Genomic DNA, 18,215 nt, shown 5'->3' with positions numbered 1-18,215 from the left:
TTTCTGTCACCTGTATGATACAGAAGTTCTAAAGAAGTAAGCTAGCTTATTTAGTTGGGTTTTTTACATCAAAATTTTATCATTACTGTGTGTATTTCCCCCCCATCCTCAAACTTTTTAAAATCCTTCTTCTTGAATAGCCTATATATGCACTCTGCACACTGCTAGCTCGATTCAGTTAATTGCAATACTCTCCTAAAAAACAGAATGCTGAGTGAGGATTTAAAGGATATTCTTGAGGTATGATCCACTGAAATCAATGTCTAGCTTTCTGTTTATTTTAGTACATACTGGATCATAGCCCATCTGCAGTGTCAACTTGAAATTCAGCTACCATGCCACACAGTATTGTTTGCATGGCCATGTGTGCAGGTGAATGTTTCTGCCTAGGTCTGGAACGTTTTTGGGCAAGAAGGTTTGAACATGCTGCTGGGGTTTTTACGTGGTCTGTAAAAATCAGGACAGAGCCAAGAGATAATGCGTCACGTGGTTGATGCTTCGGCCGTGCTGCAGTTATGTAAACAAACAAGGAAACAGATGAAAAAAGACTTATGGAAAATATTTGAACCTGCTATGAACCCTGCAGAGAGATAGTCCAAATTAGCTTGAGTCGTCAGCTGAGGAGGCTGATAGTGTTCAACATCTAAAAACCAAGAATAGGCAAAATAATTTCTGTCTTCGGAGGGGATGGCTTCTGATAAAAGACAGTAAGAACATCACAAAGAGAAATGCTTTCTTGACGTTTTAATGCGACTCAGTAAAGCAACTCAAAACCAAGGGATTATTTGTAGACTGGTTAATCTTTCTCAAAAGCAATCTATGGTGATATAATAAAAGAAAACAAACCCCTACAGCAGTCCTAGGAAACAGTTTGGTTAATGACCTAGATTTTTTTCCAAAACCACCAGTGTTAGATTTCAAAAATCTCCCTTGATTATCTGAAGGAGTTTCTTCTCATCTCTTTACTGTACTGATTAAACACAGGATTTACTTAGGACAGTGGTACCGCACTTGGCCAACAGCCTTCTCCTCTGTCCATTAGGAAGCTGTATTGTATAGTATATCTTAAAATTGTCTTACTAATATTGTAATAATTACACTTGCATCAATGTAAGCGTAAATAATGTCTAGAAACACTGCCTTTCTGAATTTGTTGCCCTGCACAGCTTGTCTGTTTAATGAGCCCTCTGGGTTGAGTAGTTGGCAGTTTTGTGTCAGTTTCTGTTAATCAGCCATGCAAATACAGTGTTTAGTGTTCGCTGTACATCAGAATAAAATATTTTATCTGCTGTAGTACTGCTGATCATGGAGTATAATTTTAAAGAACTGTCATATTGGAAGTCATCAAGAGTTATGTATCTGTGGCTGTCCAAATGTGTGAGTGCTCTTCTTTTTGAAACAAATAGCCCTTGTCTAAACACTATCTGAAATCTTAGATCCCCTAAATCTGGGGTTTTCATGGGGTGTGCTTTCAGGATCATTTGCCTCTGAGATAACTTGCAGTTGAAAAAGCAACTTGTCACATGTAGTATACAGTGTTACATTGTGTAGAGTGACCAGCCATGTCTTTCAGCAGTTAAGTTCTTCACAAGTATGTAGAAGAACCCGTGGCAAGCTCCTCTTCTTGTAGGGTGTGACAGAGACACTGATGTAACTGAAAACTACGCTCACAGAAAGAGTTTTTATGTTCCTCTTGGATGTAGCCAGAGTTCACAAGCTGTGTGGGCCTCTTTCCAGTACGATTCTGTATTCCTGTTGTTTCAGTGCTGAGGTGGAAAATGCATCTGAACAATGGTGAAGTCAAACTGAGGGTGGAAACGTAGCTCCTAATGCAGATTGGGAGGGTCTGTGTCAGGGAGTGGATAGGAACCCACCTTGGCTGTGGTAGGCAGGAAAAGGCAAAGACAAGGTGCAATGTCCATCACATGCGGAGGTTTGTCTTGTAGCCCTGTCCGTATGCCAGTCTGACAATGAAAACAGATGCTGTATACATTTTATTTTGCTTGTGATAAGCAGCTAGTTTTTTTAAGCGTTTGTGTATGCCTCTCTTGTTCTCCAGAGACACACACTCTCTCTCATGATTTTTCTCTTTAGAACACCTTTATAGAGATGTGCCATGATGATCTTGAGCTTCATCACGGTCCTTACTCCTACACTTACAGTTTCCAGCTGTGGTCTTGATCTTGCAGCATGAATATGGTGATACTTTGCAGACATAACAGGGAACCCTCAGGAGGGTGTCAGGACTTCATTTTTATAGCAAGCAATAGTAATTCTGCTTTCTCAGAGTTGAAAGCACAGGTTACAGTCCCTCTGGAAATTTTTATGGATGTATTTCATCTTGGAGCTGTGCCACCAACGTCTATCTATTGCTTTGTGATATTGCTCTGACTCCTTAGAGATGTTCTTGCTGAAATATTTCCAAAATAAAACTCTTGCTATCGCAGCTATATTTGGGCTAATTGTGGGATAAGTTATGGTTTACCAGATCGACTTTCAGGACTTGCACTCTAATGGGGCCCTGAAGTTCCAGAGAAGGGGAAGTTTATGCAGGTCTCTTACAATAGTTCCATCTCTTCTGCCCAGTCTTCCTTTGCTTTAACCTAAAACTAATGTTCTGTCTACCAGCACAACTGATTCTTTCTGCCTCTCTTCTTTCAACTTACGTAAAAGGAATCCCTTTTATGCGTCCCATCCAGATTTAGGCTACCAAGTACTGGTTTAGTCATTGGTTTTAAGAAATTTTTTGATAGTGCTGGAACACCAACAATCAATACCTAAGTGTTCCTTTTTGTGAGGTCTGTCTCTGTTCACAGTTAGGTTTTTGAAGACATAAGGGGGAAGAGAAGTATAAGGCCATAACAAGTCCACAAGCATAGCAGATAACTATGGTAGATATCGAACTTGATTCTCTTACTATTTGTAGAGATTTAAGAGAGGAGAGAAAGAAAATGCTGATACTTTATAGGTGGAAAAGCAAAAGAAAACTAAGCATTGCATTTGTTAAAAAAACCCAAACAACAAAAGAACAAACTAACGTAATGAAAAAAGAGATATTTTTTTTCTTCTATCTTATTGCCCTGCTCCTGTAAGAGTTTGCCACTGATTTCCATGGGACCATAAATGGAGCTCTGCTTTATCTTCTGTTATGCAGTGACATCTACAGAGAGTGGAGCACATCAAACAAGACTTCCCCATTTAGTACCGTGTCTTTTTTAATGACCGTTTTTCTGTTATGTATTCATTAGTGTAAACTTGTAACTTTGTACAGTATTATTTATCTTTGTACATTCCTATGGAGATCTACCTTTTTTTTAAAAAAAAAAAAAAAAGGCTACTTCATCGTGACTGTTTTGACAGTCAGAAGCTGTTTTGACAATCAGAAATTAGCTAGCAGTTTACACACACAAACGGAAATTACTTTCTCTTGATGGATTGAATGTCTAGTCTTAGGGTTTAATGTCCTGGAAGATTTCAGCTTTTTTGAGGTAAAGTTTCTTTCACAACTGTATTACTCACATCAAGAAGTGGGTATTTGATGCTTTCAGTCTGAGTGCTTATTCTGAAGTTATTGTACGCATAGCTTTATTATTTATTATTGCTCATTATTGATGTAATGTTTGAAAGTATGTAAAGAAAATACTAAAATGTAAATGCCGTGTAATTTAAAAAAATTCCAAGTGAACAAATCAATACGTATAGGGCTTTTTTGGGGAGATTTTTATTTGTTAGACAAAATCCTTAATTGTGTTACTTGTGTTTTTGGTTGGTTTTGCTTCATTGATTAATCTCTCTCCACCCCCCCCCCCCTTTTTTTTTCTTTTTTTTTTTTAAGATTCTGCATGCTTTTGTTATCGGTGTTTCATCCTTTATTTCTCTGGGCAAGACAAAACAGAATCCAGCATAGTATATATTTGCAGAACATTGTCTGTGGACACTATTTATTTAATACTTGAGCATGTGTTTTAACCTCATGTGCTGCACATAGACTCAGTAACTTCAAAACAACCATTTAATGTATAAAGTTAAATGTGCATGTAAATCTTTGCAGACATAAGCCTTAGGCTACTGAGTCTCTAACCCCACTTTTTTAATAAGGACTGTGTAATAAGTGGGGTTTTTTAAAGAAACTTAAGGGGAGGGGAAAACTAAAATTTCCCCCCCAAATATGAAAAGACCAGGAAAACCCCCCATTATTTTTATTTCTGATCTCTTTAAAAAGTTAATTTATTAAGTATGTGTAAGAGTGTGGACACCTAGGCTCTGAACTTCATGACATTTATTTTTTGATTGTTCATGTTCATGCTTTTTATACAAAGGTCTTAATTTTAGTATTTCAAAATTTGATAATTTCAGGATAGCTTTTCTTTGCTTTTGGATAATACTAAATGTATCAAAACAAGGTTTAAAATGACTGAATCAACATGTATAAATGCATCAGGAGTTGTTTTAGTCTTGTGTTTTTCCCCTACCAGGTCAGATGCTATGGTAGTATCAACGGCAAGCCAGATTCAGGCCTCATTAAGCTAATACAGCAGAATAATAATAAGAAAATTGCCAAGTAATGAACAAAACCCAGAAGTTTTAAAACTTATTAAGCGATTGTGGCTGATGAGCAGGTTTTGTAGCCAAGGCTTTCATGTCTAAAAAATTACCCTGATAGTTTGTCAGCTCACATTATTGTTTGATTTGTATGAAACTCAATTTTTATAGAAGAAAGAACACAAAGTAAAATAGTATCTCAGTGGAACAGGAGGGAGCACTTAAAACCTACGTAGTAAAATATATGTATAACATCCTTTGCAAAAAGCATTAAACCCTTTGGAGAGGTAAAATAGTCTCTGTAGAATATAAACAAACAATAAAATACGTGTAAGTAGTGGATGCTAGAAGGACATGAATGATGTTCTAGATATTCAAAGACTCTTATGCTCCAAAAAAATATAAAGTATATAATAGATGAAATAGGTCCATTCTGTAAGAAGAGAAAGAGTAATTAAAAAAAAAAAAAAAAAAGAATGTGCTAGTGGTATTTTAGCATTCAAAGGCTGTCAGCATTTTTCCTTTTGAGGAGATCTGTTATGGGTCGAAACTCTGGATTTCTTTTCATATTGTCATGTTCAGAGATTTTTAGTTGGGATTGAAGGGAGTAAGAAAAAAAAGTTTCACAAATAATTGAGCAAACTTCCTTTTTTGTAGCCATTTAAAGCAGACTTTTCTAACATTAGGTATAATCACAGGAATCTTTCAATTGCTGCACAATTATTACTGAAAGAGGCATCTGGAAAATGTCTTCTATTAGCTGTGGGTTTTGGCAGAGGCTGTAAGCAAGCATGGTCAGTGTAATTAAACTGACAAGTGGTTGAGATACTGTATTTGTTTGCTGTGTGTACTTTCCTTCAGTAAATGTTAATATTTCTTCTAAATCTCCTACTCTAGCTGGTGAACCTGGCAGCATTTAAATGTTAGTGTAGCACTTAACATGGCAGCACTGGGGGGGGGCGGGGGGCAGCATTTAGGACAAAATAGTAGAAGCTTTCTTAGCAGATATCTGTTTGAGAGACTGCTTGCAATTGATTTCTTTAGGAAAATCTCAATCTGACAGAGAAGATAAAATATGACTCCAGCTGATTTTTCTTAGTGAGCTGTAACAACCCTTTGCCTGGAGAAAATCAGCCTGGAACCCTAAACTTACAGTACTTTCAAAAATTGGTAGGCTTTTGGTGTGAGTCCTTACTCTCTTTCTGATAAGTGTCAGAATAGGGCCTGTGAACTTGTAAATTTAGTCCCTGAGGGGGATCTATGGAGCTGAGCCAACTGTACTGCAGATTTTGTGTGAATGCTGAACAATGAATGATAGCTTGATCAGGTGATCTCTAGCAAAAGTCTGAGCAGTAGCTTTCAAGCTGACTTTATTTGGTTTCAGGTTTGCATTGCTTTTTATAACTTCATGTATCTCATCATCTAGACACCTCTTTATGTTGTAAACCATGGTGAGACTGGACCAATCCGATGCAACCGGTGCAAAGCTTATATGTGTCCCTTCATGCAGTTTATTGAAGGTGGAAGAAGATACCAGTGTGGATTTTGCAATTGTATAAATGATGGTAAGTGATGTTTCTCTGATGTGTGATTCATACAAATGCCATTAAACTAAAAAGAAACTATATCCCTAAAATTATATTCTCGACTCGCTAAGAAAATAGTTTAGTGAGATGCAGTAACTAGGTCTATTTCACAAATAATAATAAAATACCCAAGAAAAATACGTAGAAACATTTGGTCAGTACAATTTGAAAAAATAAATGTCTGAAAAATAATGCTGACTCATGAAGTCCAGCCTGATACAATCAAAACTTTATTTAAAAATATGTCAATGTAGGATACAAAGCTGTTTGTATTGCTAACTGAAAGCAACTTTGTGTGGAAAAACATAATTTCCTTCAGAAATCTAAGTGTCCAGGAAGAACCAGATATTTAGAACCACGTTAGCTTAGTCCTGTCCATGGCTGTGGATACAGTGGTTAAATAACCTATTAATCTTACTGTGACAAGTGTTGGTTTTCACAGAAGATACCATGCCATATTTGTTCAAGTGTGCTGCATGTGACTCATAACTGTTCTTGTGCTCTTGGCTAAATCCCAAATCTTTGCCAGAACTAGCCTTTCTAGACATTTGTATCAAGTCGTATTTCCTCAGCTGGATCACAGTGGTATAGTGCTTTCCCTAATACAGTAATCTTTTCAACTCTGAAACGTGAACCTTGACAGACTCACTCCAACTTCTTTTCTGCCTGACGCTCAGATGTTTATGCAGGCATAGCAGATAACAGGTTTCATAGCTTGTTAGCAATTTAAAGTCTCATAGAGAGAAATGTAAATGCACGGTGAACATTTTAAGAAAGGCCTTTTAAGTTGCAGTGTCATTTTAAATCATGCTTCGTATTACTACAGTGTCTTTGATCTGAGTCAGAAAGCACTTAAAAAAAACCCAACTTTATTGAGGACTAGAAATGGCCAAGAAACTAGGTAGATATTTTCCCCTGCTCATGCACACATACACTCTTTACAGGCAAAAGTGTGGAAAATAAGCTTTCTAAATATATATTGATTGAGGAAAGAGGAGCTAAAATCCAGAGGTTACTCTTCCCCAGCTTGACTTGAACCATGAGACTAGCTGTATAAATTGTTGTTGGCAAACCCACTTGATTTCTTACTGCTTTGGAGTTCTGCACTGGGTAAAGCAGTACAGTATTTAGGAAAAGTCCTAAATCTGCTGTCCCTCTGCAGAGCTCTGGCTCCGGTGATGTGAATTAAGCTGTGCATAGACTGTATCTGCTAACAGAATAGTCACTGTTAAGTGTGTATCCTGAGGGTAACAGGCTCCTGCCTGTGGAAATGGCCTGGGTTGGTTTTACCTACTCAAGCCTGACAGGGTAGAGGTGGGAGAATATGTGCATTGATAGGGGAATATGCCCTATCCTCCAAATACAGAAGAAACTGGCATTACTGGAATGTTGTGAGGTTTTGTTTGGTTGGTTTTTTTAAGCCGGGGTGTGGGGGGAAAAAAACCCAACATTGCAGCTTGGGTGTTTAAACTCTTCTCTTGATCAGTAACAGAGAAGCCTATGTTAGTACATTGTGTATGTTGAAAGAAGCTGTTGGGTTATTTCCCTCCTCCCCAAAACATAAGTGATTTTTTCCCTGCTCTTGTGTTGGTTTTTAGTCCCTCCGTTCTTCTTTCAACATCTGGACCACATTGGCCGACGGGTAGACCACTACGAAAGGCCTGAGCTATCTCTGGGATCTTATGAATATGTTGCTACTTTGGATTACTGCCGAGTGAGTATTTCCAGTATGCAAACTTATTTACAATTTTATGTCAAAACAAACAAGATCCTTTAAGTAACTACAGTAGAGTAAATGCACTTGTAAGGGAAATATAATAGTCCAGGAACATTCTAGCAAATGAAGATAGATGTAGAGAATTTAGTGTTTATTTATGCAGAGAGTATTATGTTTTGTTCTTTCATGCTGCAGACTGTGAGACTAGCAAGTAAGAATAACAAATAGTGCAGCAAAGTCATGGATCACCAGTCATTGAGACAGTCATTTGGTCCTAGCTAGCATGTTGCACTGTTTAGAGGATATAGTTGAAATTTTGATGCGGTGTTGCATTTTAGGTGCACATCTTCCATTAATTTTGAAGGCAGAACCATGCCTAAATTGCCTTCCCAATATTGAAAACCTTCGCAAGGGAATTTGACCTTGTAATCTTTTCCTGGCAAGAGTGGTTTTAGTATTCTGACCAGTAAGTAAGTTAAAATGCAGGGGGTTCTCTCTCCGAGTATTGACTTGCTGAAGAACTCAGTCCAAAGCGTGCTCAAGTCACTTCAAATATTTGTAGTAGATTTTATTAGAGAACTGTATTTGATACTTCTGAAAGCATAAATTAATTAAACTTTTCAAACTTTAGCTCATTTTACAAAATTATGAGTGTGACTTCATCTGTCCACAGTATGGACATATATTTCTTTCTTGCTGAAATCAGGCAGAATTATCTTCCTGTCAGTGGAACTGAGGTCATGATAAGGTCAGGGAAGGCAACTGGATCCTACAGAGTCCTGAAGTAGATACCAGTAACTTCCTCAGACCATCACATTATTGCTGGTATGAAGAGAATGAACAGGTTTAATTCTGCTTTCTCACTAGGGTACTGCTCCAAAATCCAGTGAAATTCCTGAGATGACCTGTATAGATTTTTTTTGGAATCTGGGTTAAACCCCAGAACAGGAGAGAGTTGTAGTAGTGAGGCATTACAGAAGTAGGGCGCGGGATCCTCAGTGTACATCCAGTGTAGCTCCACCAAATTCAGTTAAGCTTTGCTGATTTCTGGCAGCTAAACTTCTGGAAACTCATGTGTACTGAATGGCTCTGCGCCATTTTCACAGTTCTTTTTCTCTGTTCCAGAGTGTAATCCTGTGTGATGCAGTCGTCATCACAGTGCATTTCATTTCAGGGCAGTGGCTTTTGCCATATAGCTTAAATCAGGGAGTTCCCTTGATAAGTCATCCAATATGGTCGGTCTGTCTTGTTACAAAGAGCCATCCATAGGCTTACTAGAATGTTACAAAAGAAGGAATCTCTTACAAAATTAACACTCATGCTGGAAATGCTAAGTCATTAAATTTTACAGAAGTTAATACTATTTTTATAAATAATTTTTCATTTTGCTCCAAGTTGCAAAGGTTTAATTATTTTATAAATCCAGTTTAAGACCAGAGCTGAAAAGTCATTTCCTTTTGTGCTTATCAAATGACAAGGATGAACAGCTACAAAAAATGTTAACAAATAACAGCTGGTTTGCATTATTGCGCTTCTGCTAAGCAGATGTGGTAAGAGCACAAGTCCTCTGTTCTGTCATATATTTGTCAGAAAATATGGAAGGATTCTTCATAAACAGTGATGCGGTACGAGAGTTTAGAAGTAGTGTGATAGTTTTTGAAACTTGAATCCAAGTACTGTAAAAAGAACAGCTTTTAAAAATACCGCCTGGTTTTAGTTCACAGGAGCCCTGATGTACATGATTTGGATGAAGTGAGATCAGAGGTTTAATGTTAGATTTAGTTTAAAGTGTGCCAGGGACTATGGATAGGTCATCATTCAAGGGTTAGGTTTTCTAAGGTTTAGTTTAACACGAGTAATTTGGATAAGTGGTCCGAACTCTGTGTATGAAGGTAGTGAAACAGTATAATGGAAAAGCTGTCCTGAATTTGACACCAAGTAATGACCACTACTCCTCCTAATGGGAATTAGGAAAACTGATCTTAGGGAGTATGATGATAACTGTTACTGTGTTCACTTTATATGGTCTTCTTCCTGAGTGCATCTCTAAGCATTACTTTGCTTTACTTGGAAACAAAAAAAACCCTTTGTCTTACTTTTTCTTACTTAAGAAAACCTGTGTCAGTAATGTATGTCACTATTTGTATGCCACTTACATTATGAATAAGAGCAGTTCCCAAAGGAATCCATCAGGTAGGTCTGTGTATGCAGCAGTTCCATACATTGAATGTTCCACTATCATGCTTTGATTACCTTACAAAAAGTGAGCTTATTCCTGAACATACAGTTCAGCTGTCCAGAATACATTGGAACATGAGACAGCAAGACAGACAAATGGGATGCAAATGATCATTGCTTAGTACTGCTGAGAACTTGAGATACTGTAATTCTGGTTACATATCTAAGTTGTATTTTCTGTTTCCAGATTGCTTTGAAATGGCTTCAACAGTTGTTAAGAGGAATATGCTAACAAAAGCCAAATTTAAGCATTCACATTAACAAAACAGTATTGCATATTGATATAGGAGATGCAAAACCACATGGGTACAGAAAAAAGCCAAAAGGCAAATTTGTTTAAACACTTGAATTGCAGCAGAAAATGTTTGTGTTTCATCTTATCTAATAAACTGTTACCCTTTACATGTTTTATTCCATTAGGATGCTATTTTCCAGTAGTAATGTTTTATTCCAGGGGTGGATTTCACCCAATACATGTCAGCTTTCTGCAGTAGTTACTGTTTATGATCCATAGCATTTTTTCAAACAACTGAACACTATATTGATTTAATAATTTATAAGATTGCCTTATGGTACTAGCTGTATATTTTTTTCAGCATAACACTTTTCACTGTTTAGCAGTGAACACTTATCTAATTTTCCCTATGAATGGTCATTTTTTCTGTAGAACAACAAGCCACCAAAGCCACCGGCTTACATCTTCATGATTGACGTATCATACAGAAACATAAACAGCGGCCTCGTTAAACTCATATGTGATGAACTGAAGACTCTGCTAGATAAACTTCCAAGGTAAAGAAACAAGTGTGCTTTGCTTAACTTGCTACACTGCCGTTTTCATGCAGCTTTGCGTGTTGAGAGGTAAAAACAAGCTAAGGAAAATTCAAAATTTACAGTACAGGCACTTTTGGGGTGATAGTGACCAAATGTTAATTTAACACAGCTGGCAGTTCTTGAGCTTTGATGTCTGTGCTTACTGTATGAATAGAGTCTGTCTAGTAGCCTGCATTCTTCTCCTTTCTTGTAGTGAACTCTAGTGGTATTAGCAGCTAAGTCCCAGGCTATGGTTTTGACTTTATTTGCTGTAGTTCTGTTTACTGCAATGCTGCTTTTCTCATTAAGTTGAGAAATACCAAAAGCAGAATACTCAAGAATGGCAAGTCTCTAAAGCCATAGTGTTGATGGTTTGTATCTTTAGCTCTTATTATTAATTAGGAAAACTTTTAAAGCTTCTTGCTGTGCTGAGACTTTTCTTTCCTGGTATGTATCTGAGAGAACAATTCTTGTAGGAACAAACACTTGCTTTGTAAGCATTAAACACACAGTGATAGTATTACTACTGATCAATATTAATGACAGTATATTATTTTAGTGTAGTTGAGTGTAGTTTTTAGTGTCGTATATTAGTGTAGTTTTCATTACAGCTTAAATAATGCAGGGACATGTAATTAAATGAGCAGTGAAGGACTGAGAAACTTAAGTAGCCGTTTCTCAGTGAAGGCATATAACAGTGTTGAAGAACGTAGAGGAAGAAAGTGCGTTCCAAATAACAATACTTGCAGAGGGAGAACAGACTTAAGAAACGGAGAGGGCAAAGTGAGGAGGAGTGGGAGACGAGATCCTTGAGATTATCTGGTATATGTTAGAAATCTTTTATCCTGTGTCCTTCTGGGATCTCTGTGCATGAAAGAAATTCCAGTCCAGGGTAGGGCGTTAGTGTGTCAGATGCCCATGTAAGGCCATCTCTCAAGTACTCTGTCACTGAAGATTACACTGGAGTCACTAGTGTGTGATACTATCCTGAAGCTGTCTTGGACCTTTCCATCAGGGATTGGTCATGACTCTGAAGATAGCCATGATGGTAGTAACAAAAAGCAGTTGGCAGTTTAGAAACACCAAGGTTGGATAGGGAAAGGTGAGGAGAAATGAAAGCAAGTGTATCAAATTCTTCTCACCAGTACTCTGCAGAGATCTGCTGCTAACTAATTTGTTTGCAGGGCCAAGGAAAAAAAGCAATGAAAACAAATAAAGAACACACCCTTCAGTTTCTTGTGACTTGTCTGTTGTCTTTAAACAATATTAATTTCAGAAAAACACATAAGGCATTCCAGCGAAATTTGTGGTAAAACTTTTATTTTGGTGCTGAGACACAAAGGTCACTGTGTGTTTATTTTCTGTTGCTGGCAATGACACCTGCAAAAATATTCTGCTATTAGCACATGAGGGGAAAGCCCTGTGTGGGGAATTCACCCTCTGCTCATGTCTTTAAGAGGAAGGACTTGTGCTAGCAAAGCAGTCTGTGTCCCAGAAGGGCCATTGGTGTGAAGGCCTGTGCTGGGTGAGCCTGTGAAAGTGGCTGTGAAGTGAGAAGTTAGAGGTAGCAAAGCAGGGATTAAGATAGGTGGTTCAAGACCTGCTGTTAAGATCTTTGTGTTTTTGTAGACTTGCAACACAGCAGAAAACACAGTATTTGCTTGCTTGAAATTATAGAGCAGACTTCCAAACTTATTTGTTCCGAACCAGAAACCCCTGACTCCGTATTTAGAGAAATACAGAGAAATATGTTTACAGAGATTGTGCTTATGAACTCAGAAAATCAAACTAGTTGTCTAGTTGTGCAAATACGATTTTTAGATGCATAATTAAAAACCATAAGCCAAAACCACTTGAATGCATTTCTGTACATATGATCCAGACATCTCATTCTGAGACTTAAAGAACGGAGCGTGTGAGATATATAGGCAATGGGCTGCTGCATTTACAGCTACTCTTTAAAACAGGGGTCCTCAAACTATGGCCTGTGGGCCGGATACGGCCCCCCAGGGTCCTCAGTCTGGCCCCCGGTATTTACAGACACACCCCCCCACACACACACACACCCCTCGCTGGGGGTTGGGGGTTGGGGGGGGGGGGACACCAAGCAGCCGCAGATGGCTGCCTGCCACTTCATCCGCGCACCGGCCCCCTGGTTAAAAAGTTTGAGGACTCCTGCTTTAAAATTATGATAGCAGAAATGGAATGAAGTGTGGTAGTACAGACTGCCACAGGTAAAAGCAGTATCTGAAAAAATTGTCCCAAATACCTGCTGTGTAGCAACCTTGGGGACTACTGGGATAATGTAGGTACTTCTCTTTGAAGTAGGAAAGTGGTGTATGTACAGAAAGTTAATGATACCTTGTCTTCATCAAGCTCCTGAGTGCTTCCCGTTAATCATGTTACCAAAAAACTATTTTCTGTCCAAGTGCTGGGAATGATTAGAAATCTACATTGAGGAATGATGCTTCCATTTGAATTAGTGTATCTTAGAGGAATTATTTAAAATGTTTCTTTATGGAGCGTGTTCAATATAGAATTCTGATTTGTTTTAGATCAAAGTCACCTCTTTTTCATCCAGCTGTGTTCCCATAAAACATGAATGGTAGATTAACATTCTAGACTGACATGAGAGGTAAAGCATGTAGATGAGAAAAATTATTATGCTCCCAAGCTGAAGGTTTTAGAGGAAGCTTGTTAAACTGCTCATGAAAAAAAAAATTCTCTGAAGACAAACAGATTTGATAGCCAGGAAGAAGGCTGACAGTTGTGGGGTTTTTTTTATTTGCTGTAAGAAAAAATAAACAAGAATTGCAGTAGAAATGTATTTGCCATTTCTCCTCTTCAGTTTGCCTTTTGATTCTGCAAGCATCTGTGAAGTCATGAAATGCAGTATGTTGGTTGAAGTGGAACAGGATAGAGGCCTTGCCGTGGATTTTCTTGCGGCCAAGGCTTTACATTCTTAGAAGGATGAATTTTTTCAAACCATGGCTGCTTTTCTATGCTGGAGGCTCAAGGGTGGCTGTTAACACTCTGTTGTTTCTTCAGAGGTCGGAGTGAAGGATGAATTGTACTTTTTTTGCCCTAAGTGCCTAGTAATTGGAAATACTATGGCAGGGCTCTGGTATGAAATTCTTTTGGTGTGATAGTAACATCTGTATGAGTCTGTGTACATTATGTTTGTCAATGGGCATGTTTCTTTGTGCTAAATTTTTTACACTCATAACCTTCCGTAAGTGACTTCTTTTATCAACTACAGAAAAAAAAGTGAGCTTGGCTGTTTCTGTGGTTCCTATTGCTGCAGTCTCAAATAACTTTGTGGTACATAGCTCTACATCCTGGTGAGATTAAACAATAATTCTTGCTGTTCCCCTCTTACAAATGGAGACTGAGGCACAGGGAAATGAAATAATTTCCTCTCAGATTGTAAATTAATTCAGTGGTATAGCTGGGTCTTTAATGAGGATTTCCAAATTTTGTACTTCAAATATGAAACTTTTTCAAACATGTAAAATGTGAAAAGCCAGACTTGGTATTTGCTGGTTTTGTGACATCTCGCTGTAAGTTAAGTAGGCTGCTTAGATGTTTGTAATGTGGCTGTATAGAACATACGGGCTGATCTGTAGTAATTGCAAGTACCCCAGGCTTCCTATCTGGCATATTTTGCACTAAGGGCTTGGTTTGCCATTTATGGGAAGAACACCCTGCTACAAGAAGGTGCTATTTTATTTGTAATGAAGACCACTTTTTTGTAGCACTGCCTTGTAGGGAAAAGCTCACTAAACTTAGGACTGCAAACCCGGTAAGGGTCTAACTAGTATTGTTAATAAAGGCGGAGTGGGCTACTGCGTAGAGGTGTTACCTCCACAAAAACAGAGGCTGAGCCTGCTGCCTGCAGCATTCCCGCAGGTGTAGCTCACAGCAGCAGTTTGCTACCTTTGTGTGGCCTGGGAACTCGCCAGAAGTAATGAGTTAATTTCTATAGCGTGTTTTCTGTGTGATATGCAGCTAGGGGGGATCTAACAGCTCCTGCAGCTTAAAAGTAGACCTGCTGAAGCAGGAGATTGACCCTCCAAAGTCACCAGACATTATTCAAGTTAGTATTCTTGTAAGGCATCAATTGTTAGTGGCACTGGATATATTCTAAATAAAGCTGGTTTTCTGATAACTAATTGTCCTGTTCTCTCTTTTCCGTGTTTTGAGGACAACATGGTTTATTCTTTATCTTAGGGACTTCTGCCTGCTTGGATGGGATGCACAGTTGACATAAATACATATTTTTTGAAAGAAGTAAATAATACAGCAGTTGATTTTATTAGGGTGTTTCAACTTGACCTAAGGCAAAGATTGAGGCCAGTACGTCTGCTTGGTGGTTGTTTGCTTTATGGCTGCCAGTACAGATAACCATCTTAAAGCAGCCTTGCATTTCAAAGCAAGCTTTTATTGCAAGGTCAGAATTTCAGAATTATAACCAGTTGGTTTTGTTTTTCTTACAGAGAAGAGCAAGAAGAATCCTCAGCAATTCGAGTTGGTTTTGTCACTTACAACAAGGTCCTCCACTTCTTTAATGTAAAAAGCAGCTTAGCGCAGCCTCAGATGATGGTGGTCTCAGATGTTGGAGAAGTTTTTGTTCCTTTGCTGGATGGTTTCCTTGTTAACTTTCAGGAATCGCGATCTGTTGTTATCAAGTAAAGTATAATTATTCCATATGAGAATAAGATCTGAAAGCTTATGATATACATTATGCCTTTTAGTCAATTGTGTTACTGTTTTTTGGGGGGTACATTTATTTATTAAAGTACTTGAGAAGCCGACAGATGCTTCAAGTCATGTATTTCCACCTCTGAGGCAATGAAAATGTGGTATCAACAACCCCCCAGTGCTGAATGTGAAAGCAAATTTAGGCCAGGTGTAAGCCATGCATCTTCAGCTGTGCTGCTTCAGAAGTGGGAGGAGGGGATTGTGGCTGTGTGCCATGTTGCATGGTTTTTCTCTTGTGATGTATATGATGCACACCTGGATATGATCTAAGGCCTCTTGGGTCCTTACAGCACACTAGAACTCATTACTTTTTAGCTATTTTTTTATTTTTGGCATGTTCCTTTATGTTACCAGCTTTGAAATAATGCATCTCATAGAATTAAAAATTTGTATCTTGTTTTATTCTGGCTGGAATCCTAAGAAACTGAGCACTCAATGTTCATATTTTTTTAAAATGTCAATTTGCATGGAAAACATAATCCTGTGTGAAGCCTCAGTATGTTGCAAGGTATGTTTGGGGATTATCCCAAATACTCTAACCAGTTGAGACACTGATCCTTTTGTCTCTTGTAGCTTGTTGGACCAGATTCCAGAGATGTTTGCAGACACCAATGAGAGTGAGACCATCTTCGCTCCTGTGATCCAGGCTGGCATGGAGGCACTGAAGGTTAGAATGTTCCTATCTGTAAAAGAAGCAGCTCTTTAATCAGAATAAGACTTGATAAGCTGCAGAAATTCCGTACGCTAAAAACCAGTCCCAAGTCCTCCTACAAATCACAGTGGAAAATTAGGGGAAAAAAAAAGTCACTGATTGTTTCCAGCACTATATTCTGTTATTCTGCCAGTACATTTGAACTGCTTTAGCCAAAACTGACAAGCATAACATCTGTTCCCAGATTTTGCTTATTGAGGGAAACCAGTCCCTAGAGCCTTTTCAACGTAGAATGGATGTTTAGAAGGTGAGGAGCAGCAATTGGCTTCACATTCAGTATTTGAGAGAAATAAAGTGGTTTGTTACTGCAAGAGAACTAATAGATACTCTGGATGTTTGCACAGATATCTGGGCCTTGCATGTGTGAAGGGCAGGAAAAGAGTCAGTGTGAGACAGGATTTTGCCCTGCCTGTTCCGCTTCTGCGGACTTCTTGTGCAGAACGAGATATTTCTGACCGACTCTGGTAGGGGGTTGGAGAGTTTCCACTTAACTGACAAGTTCTCACAGCTTGAATACAGCTGAAAATGATTCCACAGGTCAAGATGCATCCCCAGTTGCTTTCTGGGATATCCCCTAAAGTGCTGACATACTGATGGAGCCCTGCCAATTAAAAGAATGCCACCACGGTTCACCACAAGAGTTGTAGGGGCAGAAAATACACAATATTTCTCAAATCTGTTTCTTAAATATTTAATTAAAACCTGTTTTCTTGTTATTTATTCATACTGCAAGAAGTGTATGTGCAAAACATGCATTTGGTTACCACTTCCATCAGAATGCTCTTCCCTGATACTTGACTTCTACAAAACAAAATTAAGGACCATAACTGTAAATTTCCCTTGATATTGGCTATAAAAGAAATCAGCTGTTATTTACGCTTTTATTTAGCTCAGTATTTTGAAGTTATAATTTGTAAGGATTTTCACGTTGAATTGTTAATGCACATATACCTGCGCTCAAGAAAAAATTGTCTGAAAAGAACAGAATGAATTGTGTTCCTATTTGATATTAATTTTAATACACTTTTAGAAATAATATATATATACATTTTAGAAAATTTGTCAAAAGCAATCAATGTCAGTAATTCCTGATATGTATCATGAGAGATAGGTATTTAGTGTAAGTCTTTCAGTCTTCAGCAGAATGTTTCTTAAAAGGAATTGAAGAAATTGACATTTGTGATTAAATATAACTATACTTGAAATATTAGGGGTGAAATTTCAGCTCTGTTAGGAGTAAGATACTATCTTGAGTTGCATTTCTGCCACGCAAAGAGATTTCTCATTTTCCCAGAAGGATGCAATAGCTTATTTTGCAATGTGGATTGTCTTTATCTTGTGAGCATCTTAAGATCTGGAGGAGAAAGAGCACCAAAGCTGATTTGTGTCTGTAGTCCTGGGTAGCGTGGTTTTAACCTGGACGTGTGGTTACATCTGGAGCAAGAGAAGGACAAATCCCGCTTTCCTCCTTCCTTCTTTCCCTTTGCCTTCACCCAGCTTCTTCAACACCCAACAAGATCGAAATTGCTGATCAGTTGTCATTTCACTTTGTTTGCAACTTTTGGTCACCCCTGAAGTGGTCAGGCAGCTGGAGCAGATGATTGTTATAGATCCCCTTCCAACTGCAATACTCTGTTTTGTTCTGTTTGTTCCTATTAGCTGGCTCAACAGATAAACTGGATTTTCTAAATTTTGGTGGAATAGCTTGTTAATAGTACAGAGATGCCTGTGGTACTGCTACTGTTGTTACTTTTTCCTTTGGAATTCAGGGGTTTCTGTCAGTAGTTTGCTGTCTCAGTAAATACCACGTTCTTTAAATAAGAACAGAAAACTGGATTAAAACTGG

At 38.2% G+C, this 18,215-nt stretch overlaps 2 protein-coding genes across 5 annotated transcripts in view; one reads left to right on the top strand and one right to left on the bottom strand.

The window, feature by feature from the left end:
- The window catches only part of SEC24D (SEC24 homolog D, COPII coat complex component), a 66,370-nt gene that overhangs the window by 35,709 nt on the left and 12,446 nt on the right, over nt 1-18,215 (top strand). For all 4 annotated transcript variants that reach the window (XM_037394301.1, XM_037394307.1, XM_037394318.1 and 1 more), the window contains 5 exons: nt 5,969-6,107; nt 7,727-7,842; nt 10,751-10,875; nt 15,393-15,584; nt 16,231-16,324. In XM_037394301.1, coding sequence (XP_037250198.1) covers nt 5,969-6,107; nt 7,727-7,842; nt 10,751-10,875; nt 15,393-15,584; nt 16,231-16,324 — 666 coding nt within the window. The remainder of the gene's footprint in view (nt 1-5,968; nt 6,108-7,726; nt 7,843-10,750; nt 10,876-15,392; nt 15,585-16,230; nt 16,325-18,215) is intronic.
- The window catches only part of METTL14 (methyltransferase like 14), a 65,662-nt gene continuing 63,714 nt past the window's right edge, over nt 16,268-18,215 (bottom strand). Inside the window, exon 13 of the mRNA XM_037394365.1 lies at nt 16,268-16,340. The gene's annotated coding sequence lies outside the window, so the exon portion shown is untranslated. The remainder of the gene's footprint in view (nt 16,341-18,215) is intronic.

This window comes from Falco rusticolus, chromosome 1 (genome assembly GCF_015220075.1).
Source record: "Falco rusticolus isolate bFalRus1 chromosome 1, bFalRus1.pri, whole genome shotgun sequence".
Classification (NCBI taxonomy): Eukaryota; Metazoa; Chordata; class Aves; order Falconiformes; family Falconidae; genus Falco; species Falco rusticolus.
This window is presented reverse-complemented; position numbering and strand designations above follow the sequence as displayed.